This window comes from Phoxinus phoxinus (assembly GCF_949152265.1).
Source record: "Phoxinus phoxinus genome assembly, chromosome: 5".
In the NCBI taxonomy this organism is placed as follows: domain Eukaryota; kingdom Metazoa; phylum Chordata; class Actinopteri; order Cypriniformes; family Leuciscidae; genus Phoxinus; species Phoxinus phoxinus.
In genome coordinates, this window is record NC_136880.1 from 27,726,868 (window position 1) to 27,752,753 (window position 25,886).

General features: G+C 37.4%; 1 protein-coding gene across 13 annotated transcripts in view; it reads left to right on the forward strand.

Moving 5' to 3' along the window:
- Nucleotides 1–25,886, forward strand: part of LOC306998146 (dnaJ homolog subfamily B member 6-like) — a 69,275-nt gene that overhangs the window by 35,887 nt on the left and 7,502 nt on the right. For 2 of the 13 annotated variants that reach the window (XM_079611985.1, XM_079611973.1), the window contains exons 14-17: nucleotides 583–742; nucleotides 12,085–12,189; nucleotides 18,947–19,068; nucleotides 22,879–23,094. In XM_079611985.1, coding sequence (XP_079468111.1) covers nucleotides 583–700 — 118 coding nt within the window. In that variant the 3' untranslated portion in view covers nucleotides 701–742; nucleotides 12,085–12,189; nucleotides 18,947–19,068; nucleotides 22,879–23,094. The other 11 variants (XM_079611984.1, XM_079611978.1, XM_079611986.1 and 8 more) reach the window with 8 other exon arrangements.

A 25,886-nucleotide genomic window follows, 5' to 3' on the forward strand; every position in this document is an offset into this window, starting at 1 on the left:
GGGGTTTGTTTTCTCTGTATAGGCAAGATGAATATGATGGTGCATCTCTGAATTTATAACACCTACCTGGGTTGGCCTTTCAAGAGCTTCTGAAAATTGGCATATGAGTGAGCAAAAACTCACCCTCTTGCCACTCTGTGTGGTTTGACCCACAGATGACTCAGCTACACTTGAAAAAGCTAAACCTTCATTTGCTAAAACAAATTTATTTATGTGACATGAATATAGCTACACAATTTTGTATACAAAATAAAGATTTGTTAACAGTATATCTCAGACTATGAGATCCGTTCTGCAACAGGTGTCCCATGATAGTAATGTGGCCATTTCATCTCTTCAATCAGAAATATGTAAATATATATACTAATAAATATTTTTTTATATTTTATGAGGTTTAGATGTAAAGCTTAAGATAAACCAACATATTTGTTTAGAATCATACACAGCCAGACACATTTATACTCTTCAGTGACCTCTTTGCACAAAATATATAGTCCTGCAATCACTCTTAAAAGGCTGAGGTGACCTTAACTCAAAAAAAGTTCAATTTGTGAGATGAAACCATTCTTGTTTTTGATTTAGATGGGATGATGGTGGAACAGGACGTCCTTGCATCATTTGGCTGTTCTGGCAACAAGCGCTGTCAATCCTGAAAGCTCTCAGTGAGACACGCTTTAATGAACAGACTCTTCAATGTTAGGACTAAATTCTCAGCTCCCTCTGATAAAGACAACACATTGCAGTCAGTACAGACATTCACATTAACAAGTGAGGCTAAGTAGGCCAGTCCATTAAATCAGACAATATTTTGTTACATGTTGCCTGTTTGGCCAATCAGTTCTGTTAGTTAGGGCGTACTCACACTAGGCATTGTTGCCAGTACATGCGTACTGCACCCGAGCCTACCTCTTCAAGCAGGGCATGGGATGGCGAGATCACACTAGTCAAACGAAACAGACTTTTGGGGTCAAACGTGCTCGGGCACGGTTCAGATCGCCTAGTGTGAGTACATCCTTAGTCCCTTGTGTCAGAATGGAATAAATACTGGAGTAAATTCATTTAATTTAATATATATGCAAACCTATGAACAGACCTGTGTGTGTATAATATATGTGTGTATATACATATATATATATATACTGTATGGCCAAACGTTTACATACACCTTGCAGAATCTCCAAAATGTGAACTATTGTAACAATATAAGAGGGATAATATAAGATGCATGTAATATTTTATTTAGTATTGTCCTGAATAAGATATTTTACATAGAATACATTTACATATAGTCCACAATACAAAATAAAAGTTGCTTTTATAAAAATTACCCCATTCCAAAGTTTACATTTGATTCTTGATACTGTCTCGTTAACTGGATGTTCCACCACTTTTTTTTTTTTGATGGTGGTTCACCCTTTCCAGCAGTGACTATGATTTTGAGATCCATATTTTCATACTGAGGACAACTGAGGGACTCATACATGACTATTACTGAAGGTGAAAGCGATCACTGATGCTCCAGAAGGAAACATGATGCATTAAGAGCTGGGGGTGAAAACTTTTGAACAGGATGAAGATGTGTACAATTTTCTTATTTTGTTTAAAGATATTTTTTTTGTTTCATTTAGTACTGCCCTTCATAAGCTACAGAAGATACATGTTTCCCAAAAGACAAAAAAAAGTACAATTTACCCTGATCTTCAAATTCAAAATGTTTTTTACACCCTGGTTCTAAATGCAACGTGTTTCCTTCTGGAGCATCAGTGAATGTTTTCACCCTTTTTAGTAGTATATTGTAATTTGTATATAGTCCCTCAGTTGTCGTCAGTGGGAAAAATGTATCTCAAAGTCATTACATTCACTGCTGGAAAGGGTTCAAATATGCAAAAGATGCTGGAAAACTGAAAAATTTGCGGTACCTGCATGGAGGATTTTTCTGAAGAACATTTGCCAGTTTAACTGTTCAGGTCAAACAATGAACTCATGAACAACCACAAAACAAAACATAAAGTCGTTGATCATCCAGTTAACAATTCAGAGTATTAAGATTCAAGGGTATGCCAACTTTTGAATTATTAATTTGTGTAAATTCAGTGATTTTTTTGTTATGTGGACTATATGTCAACATCTGTTATGTTAAACAGCTTATTCAGGACAGTACGAAATAATAAATAACATGCACTTTTTATGATCCCTCTTATTTTCTGCAAATAATGTGTATATACAGTAGTCAACAATTGAAGTGGATCAAAAAAAGTTAATCAAAGTTGTCCTTAGACAAGAATGGGTGTTGTTCAAAATTCATGTACAACTTTGATTAAAGGTTTTGATCCACTTCAAATGTTGACTATACTGGATATATATGCTATGTTGTTACCTGTTTCTGAAACCAAATTGCATTGCGCTGTATAGTATTTACATTTTTCTGCATCACATAATGCTTAAACACGAACAAGGATTGGAAGTTTGCTATAATAACTGTTGAAATCAGTAAGTGGAGTATTCAACCTTATAGCCTTTGAAAATACTGGATTTTTTAGCCGTGCCTCAGTTTTAGTTGTTTCATGTTTTTTTGTAAATTCTCAGTGCCGACCATCCATCTGGTCAGGTCTGAAAGACATACTTGAACCAGTCTTTTTAGTCCTTTAAAATACCTGTGGACAGATGGGTCACTGGACCAGTTAAGCTGTTTCAGATAGGTATGGTTTATTCTTGTCGGCCAAAAGGCCATTCACATCCACAGGAAATACCTGGCTTTACTAATGGGAGGCCTCCTTTTTAAGTTTTGACGGACCCTTGTAAATGTTATGGCCTTCCAATATCTGGTTGTGAGACTTGTAGTGGTTTCTGACAATGGTTACAGAGTTATACTGGGATCTCTTGAATGTTGCAGAGCAAAGCGACAAAGCAATGTCATTCTCATAGTAATGCTCTGAGATTTTCATCCTCATTTTGCAAGGTTGCGTGACTTGAACCCATGGATGATTTCTTTCTTAACTATATGAAGTTTTGAGTTGCTTTCTTTTTATTCCATCATCTACAAACATTCAGTACCAACCACATTTTAATGAACAGTCCTCTATCTGTGTTAGGTATGGATAAGGAGGGGCCACTGTGAAAGAGTTTTGGGACAGTTAACAGTAGGCATATATCTGTACCATATCAATTATTGGCCAGTGTTGACTGACAGAGTGACTGATACATTTTGGATATTTATTTGTGCATGCTCATTACAGCTAGTTCTGCTTTTAGATTACCTTTGCTGTCATCTAACACACACTTAAAGTTAATATTTTAAAAAGACTAATAATGTAATAAGACTATTAAATGTAATCTTTAGCAAATCTTAAAGTGAATATCCATATACTGTGCAATAAAATTGTATATTAATTTGGTTAAATAGTTGCCTATTTGCCTAAGTGTTGCCTATTTACGTTTAGCATTTAAAATTATTTGTTTTAGTTTAAATGCTTTACTATTGGATCAATTTAGTCTACAGTATATTATCCCATTATAGTCCCATTATCGGTTAACATAGAGAAGGTTTTGTATTGGAATCATCATAATAAGTTTGAAATTGTATAAACATTCAGTAATGGTTTGCATTGTATAGCATTGTATTCCAGCAAAAAATGTGTATGAATTTCTAGAAGTTACAAAGCAGTATCATTTTCAGCTGTTAGGTGTATAAATAAATAAATTAAAGTAATTTTAATGGAAAATATAAATTTATTTCAGACAGACAACCCCCATTGCAAATCTGGTTTATTTGCCAAATTTACAGACTTTCAGCTGTTTGTAATGAACAAATCAAAGTGATTGAAATAGCTCAACAACACAACAAATGTTTCAAGTGGTTTCCCCAAATGTAACTGAAAATGCAACTTTTAAAGACTTCTGCAGTCTCAAAATTATTCAACCCTCTGAATAGAATCCCTCACAACAGCACAAATCTGCAAAAAAGGTGTTGTCTCAAACACCTGATGCAACTAATCAAGGGCTTCATTAGTTGCACCAGAACACATTAAATATTTGAACTGGCTAGGTTTGTTGAGTGTCATGATTGACTGCATGTTAGAAATATGGTCAAAAGTATGGTCCAAAAAGAAGATATTATCACCCTTCACAAACAAAAGATACAAAAAGATAGTGAAGGTACAAAATGTTCCTAGAGACACCGTTGGAAGCATTGTTCACAAGTTCAAAGTTAAAGGAACAGTGGTTACACTACCTGGCCAAGGTAGAAAAAGGAAGCCATTAAAGGCTGCAACCAGATTTCTGAGAAGGCATGTTCAGAAAAACCCTCGAGTGACGGCAGAAGACCTGCAGCAAGACTTGGTGGAAACAGGCACTGAGGTTTCAGCTTGCACAGTAAGGTGCGTAAACTCATGCCAGTGATAATGATATGCAGCGTGTGGAAGGCAAGATGGATTCATTGAAGTATCAGCAAATCCTAGGATAAATTGTCAGGCCATCAGTGAGGAAGCTGAAGCTTGGGCATCATTGGACCTTCCAACAGGACAATGATCCCAAGCATGCCTCAAATTCCACCAAGGCTTGGTTTCAGAAGAAGTCCTGGAAGATTCTACAGTAGTATCACAGTCCTGACTTGAACCCCATAGAAAATCTTTGGTGGGATTTGAAGAAGGAGGTTGCAGCACGCAAACCCAAGAATATTACTGAGCTGGAGGCCATTGCTTATGAGGAATAGGCTCAAATTCCTCAGAAATGCTGGTTATACATCTCGTTTGCAACAGGTCATAACAGCAAAAGGGTGTTCTACTAAGTACTGAATATGCTTGCCATGAAGGGGTTGAATAATTTTCAGACTCCAGAAGACATCAAAAGTTGCATTTAGTTGAATTTGGGGAAAACTGAAAGTCTGTATATTTTGCCAATAAATTGCAATGGGGGTTGAATAATTTTGATTACAACTATATTTTGTCATGAAGCCAGTGAAAAAATTGGCACGGTATGTAAAAATCTGAAATACTGACCTAACTAGCATTAAAAACCATTAACTAATGAGTTCCTAATAAGTGATTTCCTCTAGAGTTGCAGTATGTTTGTGAAATGGAAGCACTGAAACTGAATTTCTGTTGGTGAATCAACATAATATCAATTAATTTATTCACCTGGCACACAGACTCACTGTTCTCTCTGCCAAAGCGGATCTTACCAATAATGAATGCTCTAATGCCAATAAAGCCCTCTAATTCACTCATCTTCCTACCAGGATCGCTCGGGTGACTCAGTAACATAAATTATGGGCAGAGATGACCCGGAACTACTGCATTATCCTACCATTTTCTTAGTCCTAAATTAGATTTGCTTTGTCACTTTATTTGCATGTTTTCATAAGAACACAAGAATAATGGTGAAATACGAGTTACATGTTGGTATGTGATCATATACGATTGACGATACAAAACAAAATTATGAGGCTGTCTTTATCTATGTCAGGATTTTTACATAAAGAAATGTTCCTTCTTGAAGAAAAAAATATATATTCTACGCCGCCTCCCGTTTCCATCCTTTCATGGTTTATTAAATGAAGAATACAATCAAATACTATTGAGGTGCTATCTGAGAATTTCCTCTCAGGCATGAGGTTCCTGGAGTTGAGGTTTGTACAGGAAAGCAGTTACCATATTCACATGTCTCAGTAATTGAGAACACTGCTTGGCAGCCCATAGTGGACTTTTAGACAAATGTGTCCAATACTCCCTAATTAGTTGGTGAGACAACGGGCAATCTATACTTAGAATGTGAACCGAATGAAAACCTCAAGAAACAGTAGGCCTCTTTGCCGCAAATTTTGTCTTTTTTTTACGCTCAACAATGAACAGAGGTTTTGTTCCACTGGATATTCTGTCGCTCCCTTCCTGCAATAATTAAAAGGACCTTTTGATAAATAAACTTGACCACAGTGTCCTTCACATTCAGTGCGTATTGTACAGCACTTGCTTTCAGACCTTCCTTTGCTAAATTAAATGGAGACAGAGGTGAGCTCGATTCAAATTAAATTACATTAAACTGACTTAAAAATGGGCTGAATCTTCTATACCATAAAAACAGTTGACAAACTTATTTTGATTTATTTAAAGCAATGTGAAAAACATGTTGTACCTTACTGATCATATCATTTTTTACAGTGTAGATTCGGTCTGTGGTCAAGGCACAGAGAAGTTTAATTGAATTGACACTTGCTCTTGTTCCTTTACCTCCATTAAATTTGACAATCTTGTTAATTTTGTGTGTTTTTTTCTTTTCTTTTTTTTACCTAAACTTCCATGGTATTCTAATAATTCACAGAGCAGAAGGATGGATGAGCAAAATACGGTGGTCGGTTTCGTTTATAAAAGAGTAGACTTTCCATTAGCTGCCATTTTTATCAATCAGTACCTCGGGTGTGGAGTGGATCAATGGTCTGTCGCTATGGCAACTGGCACAAAGTGATGGGTAATTCCACAAGGTGAGGGGAAGGATCCTGTGAGGTGGCAAAGACAGACAGGATCGATAAGGCCCAAGATAATGAGTGTGAATGCTCAATCCTGCCAGCCCTGAATCCTGTCTCTCTTAGGGTAGCTGCTTCAAATTGTGACAGACAAATAAACGCAAATTATCTAATGTTGTTGTTTTTTAAAAACATTTAAGTATGTATATTCTGATATTGATGATCCTTCAGAAATAATTCTAAATGGTTGATTTGATGCTTAAGAAACATTATTATCATTGTTGAAAACAGATGTGATACATTCCGTGATGCATTCTGTTCACAATTATTTGATGAATAGAAAGTTAAAAGAACAGTATTTGAAATTGAGGCCCTAATACAAAGTGTGTTGTGAGTTGGTATTGATTAATCCCTAATGTATATGTTTTGGGTTGAAACACTTTTTTTTTTTTTTTCGGTGTATGCTTTTACTTCTGGCAAAGAAAATTAGCTACAGATCTCCTGACCTCTCCAGATTAATACTGTGTTTTCAGTCTAATTACAAGCAACTATGAAAGAAGATTACAACTGGAGGAGGAATGCTAGAAATTCTCCCGTTTGAGGTTAAACCAATGCGTTAAGCCTTTGCGGTGTGATGCTTTTGCTTTTTTACACCAATAGTGAATTCAGTAGAGGTTTGGTACCAAAGATGTCATGCATTTTAGTCCTGTGCAGTTTGATTGAACAGTGCCTGCCTACTTGTATGGTTACTATATATCACAAACCTACAGTTTAGGTTTTCACCACATGCTAATACTGTAAATAAATTAACTAGTGCTGTCAGTCGATTAATTTTTTTTTACTAATTAATCTCACATTTTCTGTAATTAATCGCACCTAACATTAGGTTTTTAATATTTTTATATTGTAATAATTTCACATTTAATCTCCGGATTAATGTAGAAAGAACATTAAGACAGTAGCCTATATTTTAAATATTTGTTTAATGGCATCTTTTTATGAAGCTTTTTTCTTCTTTTGTCCTTTGATTATCCTTAAAAGGATAGATCATCCAAAGATCATTAAATATTACCTGTCATTAATTACTCACCATCATTTCCTTCTAAACCCGTAAGACTTTCGTTCATCTTCGGAACACAAATGAAGATCTTTTTGATGAAGTCTGAGAGCTTTCTGTACTGTCCAGAGACAGCTATGCAACTGTCAATTTGAATCTTCAAAAAGTTCGATCAGTTCGAAAAGAGATAAAAAAAACTAATCCATATAAATTAAGCAGTTTAGTCCAAATCTTCTGAAGGGACACGCTCGCTTTGTATGATTAAATTATTGAATTAAGGCTTTGATTCACTTATAAACATCCATCAACTCACACATCAGTTGTGGTAAATGGAAGCTCAAGCATGTTCGCTTAAATTTGCGAGAGCCAATTAGGTTAATTAGGTTAATGTTTATGCCGCATGTTTGAGCTTCCACGAGGACCAATGAGGTTCATTCTCATGTGTTACCCAGCACGTTTGAGCTTCCACAAGAACCAATGAGATTTGTTCTCTTGCGTCAAGCAGGTTCGGTTAGGCTTCTGATTATGTTTGCTGATCAATGTTTAAATGTGAATAAGCATACAAACAACTGAGAGGACTTGCGCCACTGGCCAAAGCGGTCCACATACACCTTAAAGGATTAGTTCACTTTTAAAATGAAAATTCTGTCATCATATACTCACCCTTAAGTTGTTTCAAACCTGTATGAATTTCTTTCCTCTGCTGAACACAAAGGAAGATATTTAGAAGAATGTCAGTAACCAGACAGTTTTTGGTTCCCATTGACTTCCATAGTATATTTTTTTCCTACTATGGAAGTCAATGGGAACCAAAAACTGTTTGGTTACTGACATTCTTCTAAATATCTTCCTTTGTGTTCAGCAGAGGAAAGAAATTCATACAGGTTTGAAACAACTTAAGGGTGAGTATAATTTTCATTTTAAAAGTGAACTAATCCTTTAAAGGACAAGTTCGGTATTTTACACTTAAAGCCCTGTTTACAGATCGTATCTGATGAAATAGAACGGTTAAGATTAAACTTTGGACAGATGCTGCTGTCGCGAGAATTTTAGGTTTATATCGCTTTCCCCCCTCACCCCCACAATGGTTGTCTATGTGCACTGGAAGATTCCTTCCTAAAACACATTAAACTTTCGTTTACAAAGACGTGAAACTCACCGAGTGGTCAGGGGTGTTCACTGATACGGTTCCAAAAAAAATCGCTGAAAAAGATGCATTCCAACAGGTTTTATCGTAGTTTTTGTCCAACTCCATGACTTGTATTGAATGTGCTGTGTGAGGTGCGGTATTATTCCGCCGCTGGAGTGTCTATTATTCAAGCTCTCAACGGAAGAATCACGGGTGTGACACGTTTGGCAAAATAGGTCCACAAAAGCTAAATAAACCTAAAATTCTCGCGACAGCAGCATGTGTCCAAATTTTAATCTTAACCGTTCTATTTCATCAGATACGATCTGTAAACAGGGCTTTAAGTGTAAAATACCAAACTTGTCCTTTAAAGCCCAAACAGGGCAAAGCAAATGGCTAAATGACGTGAACAAAACTTTGGGGGCATAACCAGGCCAGGGTCGCAGAAACACCTTCACAAGACCCGGGGCAAACTCCATGCAAGTCCCACTCACAGAAAAAGCCTGCAGATCCCCCACACGCTTGAGAGAAGCTAATGCTAACCAAAGCGCCAACTTGACTGTGAGAATCCAGTTAGGAACTGACTTCAAAGGTTCAAAGGACGTTCCAATAACATAACCCCTCCAAAACAACTGACAAATTCCAGGTGGGGGAACTAGCAGGACGCGCAGGCTTCAATCGTCTAACTCCACGCATAAACGAAGAGACCAGACGGAGTCTACCTAAGGGGACCTTGTCTGACTTCCGACATGCAGCGATAGCCACGCAGTAAACCCTATCGCAGCTGCTCTGGCTGCAAACTTATCACGCAGGAATTCCAGCACTGAACCAACTGGGCAGCTGACTGGATCCACTGCACGAGCCGTACACCAAGACTCAAAGACTTATCACTATCACCATAGACGATCACTTAGAAAAAACAGCCATCTAATATTAGGTGCATGAGCGTTATCAATGGTCTCCCAAACATTAAAAATCTGGCCATGGATGAGTAAAGGCATCTATACCCAGAGGCACTGGATGAGACAGGGAGAACCACAGGGGGCGCGGAGTCGAGTCTTGCAACACAAAGAGGTCCACCTACCGCCTTGCCGAAAAGGCTCCAAATCTGCAGCATCCACTCGTCTCGACAGGAAGTTCTCCTGTAAGGTTTAAGGCTCCTGGAACGTGAACTGCTGTCAACGAAAGGAACCTGTCTTGAGCCCCAAGGAGGAGGCGGTGTGCATGCTTGTTCAGGGTACACGACCGCGAACCTCTGTTGATTTATGTGGGACACCACTGTCATGTTGTCCATCCTGACAATAAAATGACAGCCCGGCAGGGAAGGAAGTGATCCAGAGCCAGAGAGATGGCTCACAACTCTAGGCAGTTTGTGTGCACGAGAGAAGCTCGCCCGTCCAAACACCGTTTTAAGCCGGTCTGCCCTCGAAGACAGCACCCAAACCAGTCAGGGAGGTGTCTGTCGTGATAACCTGACGGCGGCAGACCGCGCCCATCTTGACTTCTTGAAGCAAAAAGAAAGGGTCTTTCCCCCTCCAGAGAGCACGAAGACAACTGTGCGACACTCTCAGCAGACGGAAACTCGAGCAGGGGCCAAGCAGGCCTGCATTGAGAGAGAATCGACCAGGACACCAAAGAAAACGGTCTGCTGAGAAGGTGTTAAAACATTCTTCTGTGCATTCAGCCTGAGACCAAGAGATCGGAGGTGGTGCTCACTGTTCATAGCCTCGTGCTCAACATCCGATCCCAAGCCTCGATTTCATGAAGTGCCTCACCAAACCTGCAGACAGAAGGTTTGTACACTATATGCGGTCGCCGAAGCTCAAAGAGAGAATATCCCAAACTAAATCGCTTAACTAGCACCGGCCAGCTAAACCGCTTCTAAAGAAGAAAATCTGGGGAGCAGATGGCGCGTTCACTATATCAAGACTGAGTGACGTAGTGCTGCTGAGGTGGCGCATGCGTCCTCAGCCAATAAATTGGTGATTCTATACGGTTCAGACAATCAGCACCGCCCCAAATGCGTTTCCCATGGCGTCATCGCTACGCAGCGTTGAGTGAACCTATGAAAGAGAACTCCAATGTAACAGAAATAGTGAAAGTATCTTTTATATCCTATAATTTGGGTTGCTTGTGTCGGACAATGGGTGATCTTTGGGTCAAGAAGGTTGAGAATCTGACTTAGGTTATGTAAGGTATAATATTTGCATGGTGAGATGTCTGCCTCGAGATCACTTTTCCTTGGAATAATTTCATGTGGTAGTGAGCTACTGTTTTGCAGAGTCAAGCCAACAAAAACAACAGCAAAGCAAAATTTGCAGTTAATATAATTATTTTATGGGTTCATAAGGAAAAACTGAGTGTGCATGTTTAAAGATCTGTCAGGGATGATTCATTCCCAAACACTCCCGATAACCATCTTCACAGTGTGAAACATTTCCTTGATATATTGTATTGTGGTCTAGTAATAATGGTAATAATATGGAACAATGGTGAAAAATCATTTAGGATCAAACAATATAGTTCCTAAAGGGTGTCTAATGTTTAGACTGCTGAACAAAATGTGTTACAGAAAGGATGTTTTCAATGTTCAAGAGGGAATCTCAGGGGATCGATGGTTGCGGTTTTCAGACGTGACCTCAGGGCTACAAAATACAAATGTAATAAACGATAAAGAATGCAGTTAAAAGCTTCTGTCTTCTTAGCTACATAAATGAGCCTGCCTCCAAAATGATTGCTGAATTAGTCAGAATCACGACCATGCCCCCTATTTATTGTTTGAATGCACGTCTTAAAAAGGATGCCAAAGAGAAGTGATAAAGCAATCCGAGCAACATGATTTGGATAGAACCTCCTTAATGTTTTGTAATATTTGCATGATTTGTCTCAGCCTGTTAGAAAAGGGACTATGCATGACATTAAAATATGTTACAATGGCGAATTGTTAAAGGGAATTGCTTAGTTGGGATCACATTTTGCACAAAGCTACTTAAAACGTGATTAGACAAGGCGGCCTCATTCACAGACGCAGTTATAATTGCAACATGCTCACAATAGCTGTGCTGAGTAGCGTGCTTTAAAAACATTGTGTTTTGAGCACACTAGGGCTAATTAGCTTAATTTTCAGCTGGACTTTATGATCTTGATGTGACTTTTTGATCTTGTTATCAGAAATATATAATGCATTATGGCTACTCATTTTGATCCTTGTGGTTTTGACCGTGTGAACGGCTCAGTGAGGCACAACGTTAAAATACGCGCTCTGACATCAGCAGGAATTTGAAGTCATTAAAAGAACTTGTGAAAAGGAGCAGCGCGAAGCCCATGAACAAAACGACTGACAAAAGAGGATTTTAGGGGAAATGTGTACAAGAATTAGTCCTAATTCTTGCTTACTGATCACTAATAAGATTTGTTTCTATTTCATAATCTTTTTTCTAGCCATATTCCCATGGATCAGAGTGCAGGACAAAATACTCTAAACTGGATGACCTCTCACCTCCACAGAAGAATGGATGTTAAGCACTAACAGCTGAAGAACATCAGGTACACTACTAGTCTCGCAAGACTGCATTTATTTGATAAATACAGCAAAAAACATTAATATTGTGATATATTATTCCCTTTTAGAATAACTGTTTTTTTATTTCAATATATTTTAAAATGTCATTTATTCCTGTGATGGCAAAGCTGAATTTTCAGCATCATTACTCCACATGTGTCGCATGATTTTTCAGAAATCATTTTAATATGCTGATTTGATGCTCAAGACACATTTCTTATTATTATCCATATTGAAAACAGTTGTGCTGCTTAATATTTTTGTGGAAATTGTGATACAGGTTTTTTTCAAGGATTATTTGACAAATAAAAAATCAAATCTTTATTACAAATCTTTTGTAACATAAAAGTCCTCTGTCACTTTTGATCAATTTAATTAATCAATGCTGGATAAAATTATTATTTTCTTTACAAATTTTACTTTTGATCAGTTGTGGATATTTAAAAATACAACTATTTTCATTTAATGTACTTACTTTTAAAGTACACTACTTTGCTAAGACAACATCAGCTTTGTTCTTCAGGTCTGTGTTGATTCTTTTAGGGAGAAATCAAAATCAATAATTCTCTATTCATAAGTTACTGAAAGTGTATTATCAAAAGTACTGTCTGAAGAAGTTGTCATCTTGAGTGAGTTTAAGAGGGGTGTATTATTTATTGTTTCAGAAAAGTAGTTTTAAAAGCTGTGGACCATCTGTGCTTAAGGACTGGCAACTTTGCCCAATCCTCACCACTGTCTCTGGGCACCAAAGCTACAGAAGGCCGTAAAATATTAATCAAAACTGTCCGATCAATAACTTCTCAAAGGCTAATAAGTGCTGTCATATTTTTGTGATATGTAGAGCCCTCCATCATTTAGAGCGTGCCGAGATTTATCGAAAATCCATTGTGAGGACGAGAGCATGAGGTAATGCTGCACTTAGTAAATGAAGTAAAACCAAAGTCTACTATTAAAATTTATGATTTGTATTTAATCCACAGAAGTCGCATCACGTCTGTTCATTTGAACTCTTTCAACCTGGTCTGCTTACCTCCGTTCGGTCGCTGGCATCTATCTGATTGCGCATGTTTTATTCACTTGCGGTGTGTTTCACTCTCGGTCCTGTCATCATGAAACAAACTGTGAATGCATTTATGTCATTTTCTGTCCATTAGTGTCATATGCCATATCATATGGAACAGAAATGGAGGCTTAACTTTGGCACAGAGCCTGGTCTCGCTGTCCATTATATAGCTTATGAATATCACAATAGTACTGATGCTAATATTTTATCAATATTAAATACAGTATATATGTCTTAGAATTTGGACCCGTTTTTAGTTTATTTTAAGCATAATCTGTGATTTTATTCGTCTTACCTGTTATTGTAGTATTTCACAAGAGATTGATACATCAGTGTTGATTTTATTTTACTCTATTTTGTCCTCAAGTAAAAGAAAGTCACTGAACCTGATTAATATCTCTAGACAGATGTACGATTTAACTTTTTATGGATCTTGATAATTACCCACAATATCCTGCTCCAGTCTCTGTCACTTGACTTGATCCATCAGTCATTTGAAGTGTCTCATAATAACACTCGCTCGTAGTTCATCTACACCCGTATCACAGGGCCATTCAGGTGTCAGGCTTTTTTTTAGGGTCACCTTGTGGATGGGAATCAATTTGGATCAGTACATGTAATAAAAAATAACAGCCTATGAAGGATAAGAGTTTTATAGCAAGGGTGGTGTTACCTTCAAAAGCAGTGTAAGTTGTGATACACTACTGTTCAAAGGTTTGGGGTCGGTATGATGTTTTGTTTGTTTATGTTTATTGAAAGAAAGAGAGAAATTAATACTTTCATTCAGCCAGAATGCATCAAATTGATCAAAATGAACAGTAAATACTTTTATAATGTTTATAATGTTACCAAGGACATTATAAGAACTTGAAGTAGAACCAAGTTCTACTTCAAATAAATGGTTGTCTTTCAAACTTTCTATTCATCAAATAAAGAATAAAAAAAATTAAGCAGCAACACCGATAAGAGTTTTTTTTTGAGCAGCAAATCAGCGTATTAGAATGATTTCTGGAGGATCATGTGACACTGAAGACTGGAGGAATGTTGCTGAAAATTCAGCTTTGCCATCACAAGAATAAATTATATATTCAAATATATTAGTTATTTTAAATTTTTATAATATTTCACAATATTACTTTTTTTACTGTATTTTTTATCAAATAAATGCAACCTTGGTGAGCACGAGTTTTCTTTCAAAAACATATGAACAATCTTACTGACCCCAAACTTTTGAATGGCAGTGTAAACCTGTTCATTTAGTCAGTATTAACCTTTAAATTATGTGATTTTAATTGCACGTGTTGCTCTAAATTTGATCTTCATAGTGTTTCTTTGATATACTTGGTAATGTGAACAGACAGAAAAAAGAATGTAAGGATTAGGTGTCTCTCTCTTAGATCTGCTATCTGTCATCGCCAGGTTAACGTCTTTATGAATCAGTCTCCCCGGGCTGTTTTCAGAGCAGAGAGGAGAGCATGTATATTTAAGCTTGTACCGCTTTTTAAATGAACCTTTTGCTGTGTTAACGAGGTCATTTTCATTACTTTGCGTTTTTTGGAATATCTATTAGCCAACAGAAACATCTAAGCAAATAGCAGGTGTCACAATGCGGCCTGCGTTTGGACGTCTAAATTCATCCAAATTCCCACCAATGCTAGCATAGCATTGAGCATGACAGATTCATAAATATTTGACAATATGTTTTTTTCTCTCTGTCATGCCAATAACTATTTGTCATCGATGAAGCAGAAGAAACCAGGTCACAAGCCGTAGTAAAGATGATTTATGACAAAGTAACAGTCAGTCCTGTTTTAATGGTTCCTCGGCCTCACGCAAGACAAGAAAGCATTGATCTGGCTTTTACGACAAGTTAACCTCTCAGGAATGAGTGTTAATAGATTTTGAAACAACTATTAATAGCAAATAAAACATTTATGGCCACAGTATTTTATGCACAGAGCAAAAATCAATAGATCTTCAATGAAATAAGCTTGTGCAACTATTAACAGCACTTTCAGAGATGGATTATTGTGGTTCAGACTTGCCTGAGTGATTACTGACTCAAATGTGAAAAAGGTTGTAATGCCGTTTTTAAAAAAAATTAAGATTTGGAAAGTTAACGTCGTAAGAAACAAAAATGACCCTGGTATAAGAGAGAAAGAGGGAGCAAGAGAACTGAGAATTGTCTGTAGCAGATTCTTGTATCTTGTGTTTGCCTCTCTTGTGTCTCTGTCACTAAAATGCCAGTCTTCACGGTTGCTATGCCGCTGTATCAAAGTGGAGGATGGCGCATGGGAAGGATTGTGGGAATGTAAAGCTGCACAGCAAACAGAGGGTCACCCAGCCGGATTCAAACAAACTCGTCTAGCTCTCCTATTCAGTCAAAAGTTCAATCAGGCACCATGGAAACCTTCTCTTCTAATGAGTTACAAATGTTTCAGTTGATGTTGATTGAATTGTTTTACCAGCCAAAGATGTTTATTGGAGTCACTGGGGGATTTGATTTGACCGTGATGGATAAGCTTTTTCCATTGTGGTTGGGCTTTTAGAGTATGTACTATTACAGAATTAACTAATTTGTAACTTTCTTTCTTTCTTTTTAAAGAAAGATCCCTGTTTTAACAGTCTAACAAAGCATTGTGTTATTCAGATTAAGAACATAATTTGCTTAGTCATAAATACATTGATCTTGCTTTTTTATTTTAAATTGTTTGTAGTTGTAAATCAAACAGATTATTAGAGCACGTTTTACAAGAAAATACTATTTCAGTCTTTCTAAATGCCAATTTTAATTCAATGTACTACTTGCAGTTTCTTTGTAAGTATTTGTGAAATGTATTTGCAATTTCTGAATGAAAATTGGGTCACACTTTAGATTAGGGTCCAATTCTCAGTATTAACTACGACTTTTGCCTCAATGTACTCCTAATAACTGCTTATTAATAGTTAGTAAGGTAGGAATTTGGTAGGATTAAGGGATGTAGAATATCGTCACGCAGAATAAGGCTTTAATATGTGCTTTATTAAGTACTAATAAACCGCCAATATCCTAGTAAAATGCATGCTAATAAACAACTTGTATATAGTGAGAATTGGACCCTAAACTAAAGTGTTACTGAACATTGTTTCCTAATTGTTTTCAGCGTAGTGTTTGTTGAAATATGTATGTCGTTTAAGCTCAAATCTGGACAAATAAGGCATGTGAAAGGACTGTTTGTGTTGTTATCGAACATTTTGTCTGATTCAGCCCTGTCAAAAACACTCTGCTCATTTACCTAGAATTCCTTCCTTGGTGGCTTGTCTGTCACCAATTATATCTCTCTGTTTATCCTTTGACAAGTTAATTCACATGCATGTGGACCAGCGGTAAAGGCTTGTGGATCTTTCCCATCACACTTAAAACGCAGCCGACCACCCTCTCCTCTCTCAAGTAGGCTTTTCACAGAGGCTTTAGGAAACTGTTTAAGGTATTTGCCCTTTTTTCATCTATTCAACTGCAGCAGGCAAATCCTGGGAGGCAGAACCTGTTGATATCCCATAAGGGGCTTATATGACTCATCGTAGCCTAGATGCAACATGCTTGTTATTTGAACAGCTGCATCTCCACTCCACACTTTTATCAGGCCCATTGTCGTCCTGCCATCCTGCGCTTTTCCTCCTTGTTCGGAAAGCTCTTGACAAACCAACCAAAAATTGTTCATAGAACAGACGTCTAGACAGTTTTTTGGGCGGAGGCTTGGTACTGAGTTGATTGTGGTTCTCCAGCTTTCAGAGATGGTCCGTATGAGCTGGTGTAGGTGATCTTCATTCAGCATTATTCCACTGAAAATCACTTGCCCTAAGCTATTCTTTAAGAAAAAGGTGTAGTGTTTTTACACCAATGTTTCAGATGTGCACATTTGAAAATTATAACGTTGAAAGACTGCAATTCCCCACAGAGAATAGCTTCCCCCCCCCCCTCTTTTTGATGGATGGAGCGCACACACGTACCTCCTCACACCTCATCTGGCCGAATGCATTCCTTATGCAATTAGTCCTTCTGAAGTTGCTTATTAGTTGGATCTCTTCTTTGTGGATAAGTCCTTTCACTGAACTGTCACAGCTCCTGGACAAGCCTCTCCAATCCACAGCCATTTACAAATGAATGGGGCACCATGCAAACCAAACAGAGCACATCCTTTTCCTGCTCTTTCACATCTTTGGTGAAAAGGTGGGGTGGTGGGGGGGGGGGGGGGGGGGGGACTCAATTTGTATTTGCGCAGACCATAAACAAACATCGGTCAGATCAAATGAGGCATTCAGAGCCTGAAGAAAGGTCGGAGAGAAAGGGGAGGGAGAGATAGAGGAGGGATTGAAGGAGGTACAGAATGGAGCTCTAGCAGTGCCAATTCACAAGCTCAGGGCTTTTATGAGGGTGTCAGTTCTGTTGTCAGACTGACGATGTAGAGAAACAAGTCAATGTGAGGGCGGAGGACAGCACACCTTCCACAGGTACCTGCAATGTGACTATAAACTAACCAACACCTTTAGTGAGAGCCGAGGCCGCAGCGAAATCACCTTTCCCATGAAACCACGAGTGGCAGGGATACTGGAAAGCTTTTTATGACAAACAGAGAGTTTCTTCAAAGAGAAGCCAATAAAAGCCCTTCAGATAACCGAAAGTTCTTCAAACAAGCATTAAATGTTCAGAACATTTCCTTCTGGTTATTATGGCTATATACAATTAACTAAAATTTAAAATTCAAATTTGGGGAAAAATAATAAAATAAAAATCATGGTAAAATTTGGTAAATCAGTATTATGAGATAAAATAGTCTAAATCAAGATAATTTTGAGATATATAGTCTAGTCTAAATTATGATTTAAAAAGTCATATCTTGGATTATTTCCAATCTTGCAATGATTTAAAAAGTCATGACAAAAGTCAAAATTATGGCAAAACAAGAATTTCTATCTATCTATCTATCTATCTATCTATCTATCTATCTATCTATCTATCTATCTATCTATCTATCTATCTATCTATCTATCTATCTATCTATCTATCTATCTATCTATCTATCTGTCTATCTGTCTGTCTATCTGTCTGTCTATCTGTCTGTCTGTCTGTCTGTCTGTCTATCTGTCTGTCTGTCTGTCTGTCTGTCTGTCTATCTGTCTGTCTGTCTATCTGTCTGTATGTATGTAGGTTATGTATGCATGCCTGCCCCTTTCTTTCTATTTTGCGTCATATTTACATCTATATACATCTATACATTTTGATTATATATGTTCTCAATATTTTTGGTTTTAATAATTATTAAATTATTAATTTATCTAATATTAAATCAGATATCTTAATCTATTTATCTATCTGTAGCTTTTGGTTTAACTTTCATTTTAAATGTAGGATCATTTAATTTTTGGCTTCAAATCAATAGTAAATTCATGGCCGACTAAAAACTACTTTTCCCAAAACTCTCAGCAGTGCGTTGCTTGGATGACATCACTCTGCGTGTTTGTCTAAGTGCTTCAGTTGAAGTCAGTCAGTCCAGCAGCCGATGGCTGTCACGCTCTCCTGCCAAACACACTCTATATTCACAATGCAGTTTAATTAATGACATCACTAAAAGGTTTGGTGCAATGAAGTTTGCATCTAGTTCAATTTCCTAAGTGCCTCTGTATCCCTCTCTAAGCAGCAGCAACACCGAGCGAGCCATCAATAATGCACCTCCAAAAGAGGAGGCCTACAGTGAGCGGCACCAAAGTCCAGAGAGAAGATTGTCAAAGTTTGGAGATCCCTATTGTGTACATGATCCAGGTAACTTTGCACTCTTTGATGATTTTACAGGCAAGGTATATTTTAACTGTCCCTCTGCTTACAGGTTTACACTAAACCTTTTTACAGATTCACATTGAAATCACATAGATTACTTGATTCTTGACTCTAAATGACTAATGGAAAACTGTGAGCGGAGTCTTGTAAGCTCTCTGCAAGGAACATGCTTGTAGTGACTTGTCAAGTGAAGATAAAAGGGGATTCCTGTGGAACACCACAAGATCTTGTGTATAGTTGATTAATCCATTTCATTCAGTCCCAGCTGCAGCCTTTTCATGAATTCGATCTCATTCTGTGCTCAAAGTTCACGCATTAGTATGTTGATGTATGGGTGCTGTGTGATTAACTGATAAAATACACATGGTTTATGCACATACACTGTATTATCCTTGTCCTACTTGGTAAAATGTTGTGTCGGGTCACAAAACAGGAATTAGTCCTCAGCTTCTTTGTGTAAACCTGAAAAGTAAAGATATGTTTTGAGGTATTGTTTAAATTGAATCCAGTTCCTTCCATTTCCTCTCTGGAATAAAAGCAACCATTCCCCATTAGTCCTTCGCAGAGCAGAGCTGGATTTGAACGTGACTACAGTTAATTTAATGCATGTATCTGAGGCTGTCTATTAACAGCAGGACTTCTCTTATCATTTCCTCCTTCAGCTCGACTGCTTCAGCCTGAGTGAATGAGCACAACATCATGAATAAGGACTAAGAGAATCATTCATAAAGCAAGTTCATGATAATACAGCCTTAGCATAAAATTGGATTGTCAACACTTCAAATGAAAATAAAAAAAAATGTCATGAACTTGAAAAATAACAATCGTTCAGAAGTTCAGGGTCAGTAAAAAATTATTTTGAAGGAAATTAATACTTTTTTGTTCGGCAGGGATGCATTAAATTGATCAAAATGTTTTTACTCTAAATAAATGCAGCTATTTTAACTTTCTATTCATCAAAGAATTCTTATGTTTGCACAAAAATATTAAGCAGCACGGCTGTTTTCGGAAATGTTTCTTAAGGAAAATCAGCATTTTAAATGATTCTGAAGGGTCATGTGACACCGAAGACTGGAGTAATGATGCTGAAAATTCAGCTTTGGCTTCACAGCAATAAATAACATTTTAGAATATATTAAAATAGAAAACAGTTATTTTAAATTCTAATAATATTTCACAGTATTACTGTTTTTACTGTATTCCTGTTCAAATAAATGCAACCTTTGATACCTCTTTAAACACACATTAGAGAAACAAGATTAGAGATTACTGACAATCGAAGATGCCGATCTTCATCCATTTAATTTGTTCAGATTGCCATTTGTAATTGATTTTCAGGGGCATTTGTACTTTTACAAGGGTATTTTGATGAGTTAAAGCAACCTAAAAACATATGTTGTCATTGATCATAGTAAATAAATAAAAAACATTTTACTTTAATAAAACTTGTAACAATTAGTGATGAATCCACAGATGCATAGTCCTCTCTGGTAGTATTGTACATCAGAATGTGCTGGAAAAAGAGCAGCCAAGCTTGGGTGTGCAGTGATTTATAACCATGGTTGTCTGCCAGACTATGTCTGAGGTGTTGTGAAGCCCTCAAGTGGTGAGGTGAGGTAGTTCAGGTGTTAAGTTGCAAATGACTTTAAAGCCAGTGAAACTCACCTCACCTCCGTCGTGCAATAAACACTTAAGATGAAATAGACTTCGCTGCTTTAGAGCCATTGAATCTATGTGTGATGATATTCCTCCAAATAATCTTTAGTGCCACTATATCACTCATCAATCAACAAATTTGACTTCTGACCCTTATCTCCTGATTCTGCTCTTGAAGGCATTGAGCCTTGTTCACAGTGAAGTCTTTTCACAGGCCTCTCCATCCCTCTGATGAAGCACTTAGCCCACTGCTATTTATAGCGTCCAGAGTGGCACGATCGATTATTCAACCTGACTCTGATTCTGCCTTCTCATGAACTGTTATTCAATAACCATGGATAAAATTAGACATCACAATCCTGAAGGGACAAATGGGACAGAAAGAGAAGGGTAGGGTGGGGGAGAGAGAGAGAGATGGTAGAATGTATGGCTGTGATTTAGCAGGTCATGGTTTCTTGGGTTGTCTCAACAGGCTGAACTTCACAAACTTAAAGTGCACAGCAGGGCACCATCATTTACCCCATGCCTGAATGTGTAGCTAACATGAAGCAGCACTTCCTTTATTTCACCCCCTCATTGCAGAAACAGCTACAAGAAAAACAGACGGACATAAAAAATGAGTTAAGCTTGCTGCATCAGCATAAAAGTAGACTATAAAATCAATTCTCAATGCCAAAATAACAACTGCATTGTCACCTAGCCAGTTTGTTTTCCTTTAAGCCATCAATGCAAAATGGCAATCCATTATATTGAAACACGGAATGGGATGATTTAACTGCCAAAGTATTTTCTGATAGTATCCTAATAGGCCTATCTCTCTGGCATGGGATCAATGCCAAGAGGAACTTCATCATTTGCCACTGACGCTATAGCTGCATCTGGACTCTGTTGATGGGTCTGGACAGGGCACTTGCTGTTGAACTACTAACAGGCTTAGCTTAATAAGAAACAGGTGAATGTCAGTGACCAGGCTTAAGACCAGCACCTGCTTCCAAGGCTGTAACATTGGGGGAGACTAATGGTCAATTGTACGCCTAATTTTATGTAAAATAATTAATAATTTAAGGGATTAAAATAGGGGGAAACATTATAGGTCTATGGGCTTAGTTATGAAGTAGGCTAATCAATGTAATATATATATATATAATACTTTTTTTTACATGCACACATTCACTCTTATTCCTATATATAAGCCGAGACCGCAAAATGTCCCATCATGGGTCCCATCAACCCATGTATGGGTTTATACCAGACTGTAAAAAATAGGTGATAGCAATTCAAAATAGACATTTCTAAGTTGAGTAGTTTGCATCACTCACTGGATATTACTGTCGGTTGTTGAACATTTATATATGTAAAAAAAAAGTTGTTCAATATTAAATGTTTGTTTAGCTACTTACATCTTACCATGCCCTCGTTCGCTGTTAAAAATAAAGCATTGCTTTGGAATTTTTTGCACTCATCTTCTCTCTTCTGTGAACAGTTGGTCCTATAGTGCCTTCTTTGATTTGATTGGTCATCTCGATCATTGCGACACTGACGAGAGCATTGCCTGTCTTAGACCGCTGAGACCAGCCTTAAACTTTAACAATAATTATTGGGGTGGATATGAAGGAATATTTATTATTTTATATGTCTATTATCCTAATTGAACTCTGTGCACCTGCGGAGCTCAATGCAAAAACAAGCCAGCAGAGGGACCCAGTATGCTACGCCTCTCGCCAAGGATCGCTGGAAAAATTAATAAATAAAGAATTATGTGATCGAGTTTTGTCATCAAAATAATTTTATATCGCTCTCTATGAGTTCAAGTAATTTATCGTGCATGGGTCTGTTGCAAGCTGCAACAGCTCTGTGGACTCTCGGAAAATAAACTGGTTTGTTGTTTAAGTAGAATAAATGCTTATTTAATTTACTTAATTCACTTTTTCTGTTATAGAGGTTTCAGACATAGTAATTATTATTTGCTGTTATACATTTTCATTGTGTGTGTGTGTGTGTGTGTGTGTGTGTGTGTGTGTGTGTGTGTGTGTGTGTGAGAGAGAGAGAGAGAGAGAGAGAGAGAGAGAGAGAGAGAGAGAGAGAGATTATTGCAGAATAACTCTACAGCGACAATAATCGCCAGTATTTTTCATACAGCAGTCGAAAACGAAAAAGCACCGTCCGAATAGCTGGAGCCAAAGGTGCCAATGCTTTGAATACCTCAAACAGGACGTGACGTCAAATCCTCGCAAAAACCAGAGGATTCGTGTTGTTTCCGGACGCTTCGTTGCTTGTCACATCAGCTCAATACAGCGTCCCACAGGCTGAGGTTAGTCGACCAAAAACAGAGCAGCTGCCTCTGGCAGTTAAAACACAAGGTATGTTAAGCGTTCAGTATGTTTTCCAGGCTTACGTGAGAGCTTTTCTTTATGAGATAAATATGAATAATTCCTGCTCGCCAGATCATAGCATTGTTGCTAGCTGATTAGCTCATCTAAAAGATGACAAGGTTTCCAGGTGGAAACATGAATAAAAGCAAGGCATGTCGTTGTTTTGATGTTTTGGTCTGCTGTGGGTAAAAAAAAATAACGGTTTTAATTATTCATAAATAGAACATTAATGGGACGTGTTAATAGTATTGTCCGTGGTTGGCTAGCTTGTTGACATAGCGTAGATTTAAAGAGATAGTTCACCCAAACATGAACAGTCTTTGTTCATTTTCTCACCTTATTTTGTTCCGAATCTGGTTGATGACATTGATGTTCTATCTTCTGTGAAACGCAAAATGATGCTTTTCATAATGACAGCCTCAGTCATTGTTCACTTGCATTGCATCTTTTGTCCATGCAATGGAAGTGAATGGTCACCTTTTGTGTTCCACTTTAGAAAGTGCAGGTTTGGAACAACATTAAAGCCAATACATTTGATTTACTATTTATTTTTTAATGTGAACTATCCAATCACTACATTTATTCAGTATATTGTAGTGGCTGTCTATTTGTACTGCACCAAAATACATTGCTTATTTTCATAAATGTATGTTTTATTAGTTTGTTACCAGCTCACTGTCTCTTACTTTGCACTTACATCCTTAACAACACTCAACACAGTTTCCCTGATGGTTTAGCTGTGAGAAAACAAACCCATCTAACATCCAGTTAATGCCCCAAGATATTTGTCATGCATGAATGAGATCTGAGCTTGATTCTGGGTCATCACATACTGCTATCATGGATTTGAAATGAAAACAGCCTGGTAGTAGCAGTGCTGTGGGGAAATGTGACCTGCTCACAGGGTGATTTCAGTTTGGTGCACATCAAAATCAGATCGAGAACTACTTTATTATTTGCATGGACCCATGCAAACACCAGATTTTTTTTCACCAAACATATATTAAATTATTGATTAATATTTTTCATATATTACTAAGAGATACAACTTGAAATAAATTTGTTGTATTTCCTGTAACAGGCAGGTTGTCAAATTGTAGTTAACATTGATTTTCCTTATGTCATCATGTTATGTGTAAATTTAAATCGTAATGAGGCGAGTAGGCTAACCCTGGTTGATATTCTGAAAACACCTGTTTTGGGCTCTACAGTCAGCCGTGGGCTATTTTTTTAAGCTTCTTTGTGCTTTTTAAAAAAATCTTTTTTATTCATTCCTTATTTTAAATTAATTAAGGTTTTAGACAACTTGATTACATTTGTTGTCCTGTGATTTGTGTATTCATTTTATTAATTATTTCTTTGTTCTTCTTGAGCCTTAATGTTTAGCTCTTCCACGTAGGACGTGGAAAATGTCTTAAGCTGTAAATGCTGACAAGAAATAATAGTCTGTGAAATAATTTTTTAAAGTTGATCGAACCTTTAGATCAAATACTTAAAAAAAAGGTTTGCATATGATATGTGTTTTGTTCTGTATCATGATGATACATCAGGCAATGAATGAATGAATTAATGAATGAATGAGGCATTTATATATTCATGGGGGAGGGGGCAAAACGTATAATGCAATTCAATACAACGCCATGCAATACAGTACAGTGCTTTAATTGTAGTAAATGTTCCTCTTGAAACATTAATAACAATATAAAAGTTATTCTTATATTTACTTTATACGATTCATTAAAGATTTTACAGCAAAGTCACATGTACCATACCCTGAAGGTGGACATTTTTAATGGCAAATGGCAAAGTACTCAAATTGATAGTTCATACTAAAACTGAGCTGTCAATCAGAGGGCAAAGGGCATGTGGAAGAATGTGTACGTCAGGATTTCAGTAAAGATTTAATCTTGTAGATAATTTAGGGGCTGTAGAAATGCATCTGATATGATACAGTGGTTAAAGTGCCTGCTGGTATGTGCTAATTGTTATTTTGTTGTTGTTATTTATCCCCCATTTGTTTCCCAGCCATTGTAGTTTGTGGCCATGGATGATGACTATTACCAGGTTCTAGGAGTGCAGAAAAATGCATCTCCAGATGACATCAAAAAAGCGTAAGCTTCATCTTTGGTTTAATTTAGTTCTCTTTACGTCCTCAACAATGCTTGTTATTCAGAATTAAACAGTAATAAAGCTGTAGAAAATAGTAGCAGTGGTGTTAAATATGATCATTTGCCTGTCTAGGCTCATTTGTCATGCTGTATTTCCCTTACAGTTACAGGAAACTAGCTCTGAGGTGGCATCCAGATAAGAACCCAGATAATAAGGATGATGCAGAGAAGAAGTTTAAGGAGCTTTCAGAGGCGTATGAAGTCCTGTCTGATGGTAAGTCTTAACAATCACCAGACTAAAATAGGGTTCAACAATAAGGGTGGCCCAGGGCATGTGAGAGGTCCAGGTCAGTCGACGGCCATAACTGACGCATCTACTCATAGCTATTGGATCGTGAATGGACCAGGTGTAAAGGCCCTCCGAAACGCCCTCACTCAAACCACAAAACCGGACAAGTGTAAATGCATCTGGTTGTTGAAGCCACATGTGTACATTTTACTCCTCCCAAAACGTTTAAAATATAAATGTGTCAGAGCGTGAACGCCATAATCCGATATGACAGTGCTACTGCTGAGCAAGCCAATAGTAGCTGAGCAAGCCAATGCGCAAACTGCCACAGGTGCAGACTCTCAACACTGCATAATCTTCATTAAAAGTAGTGCGACT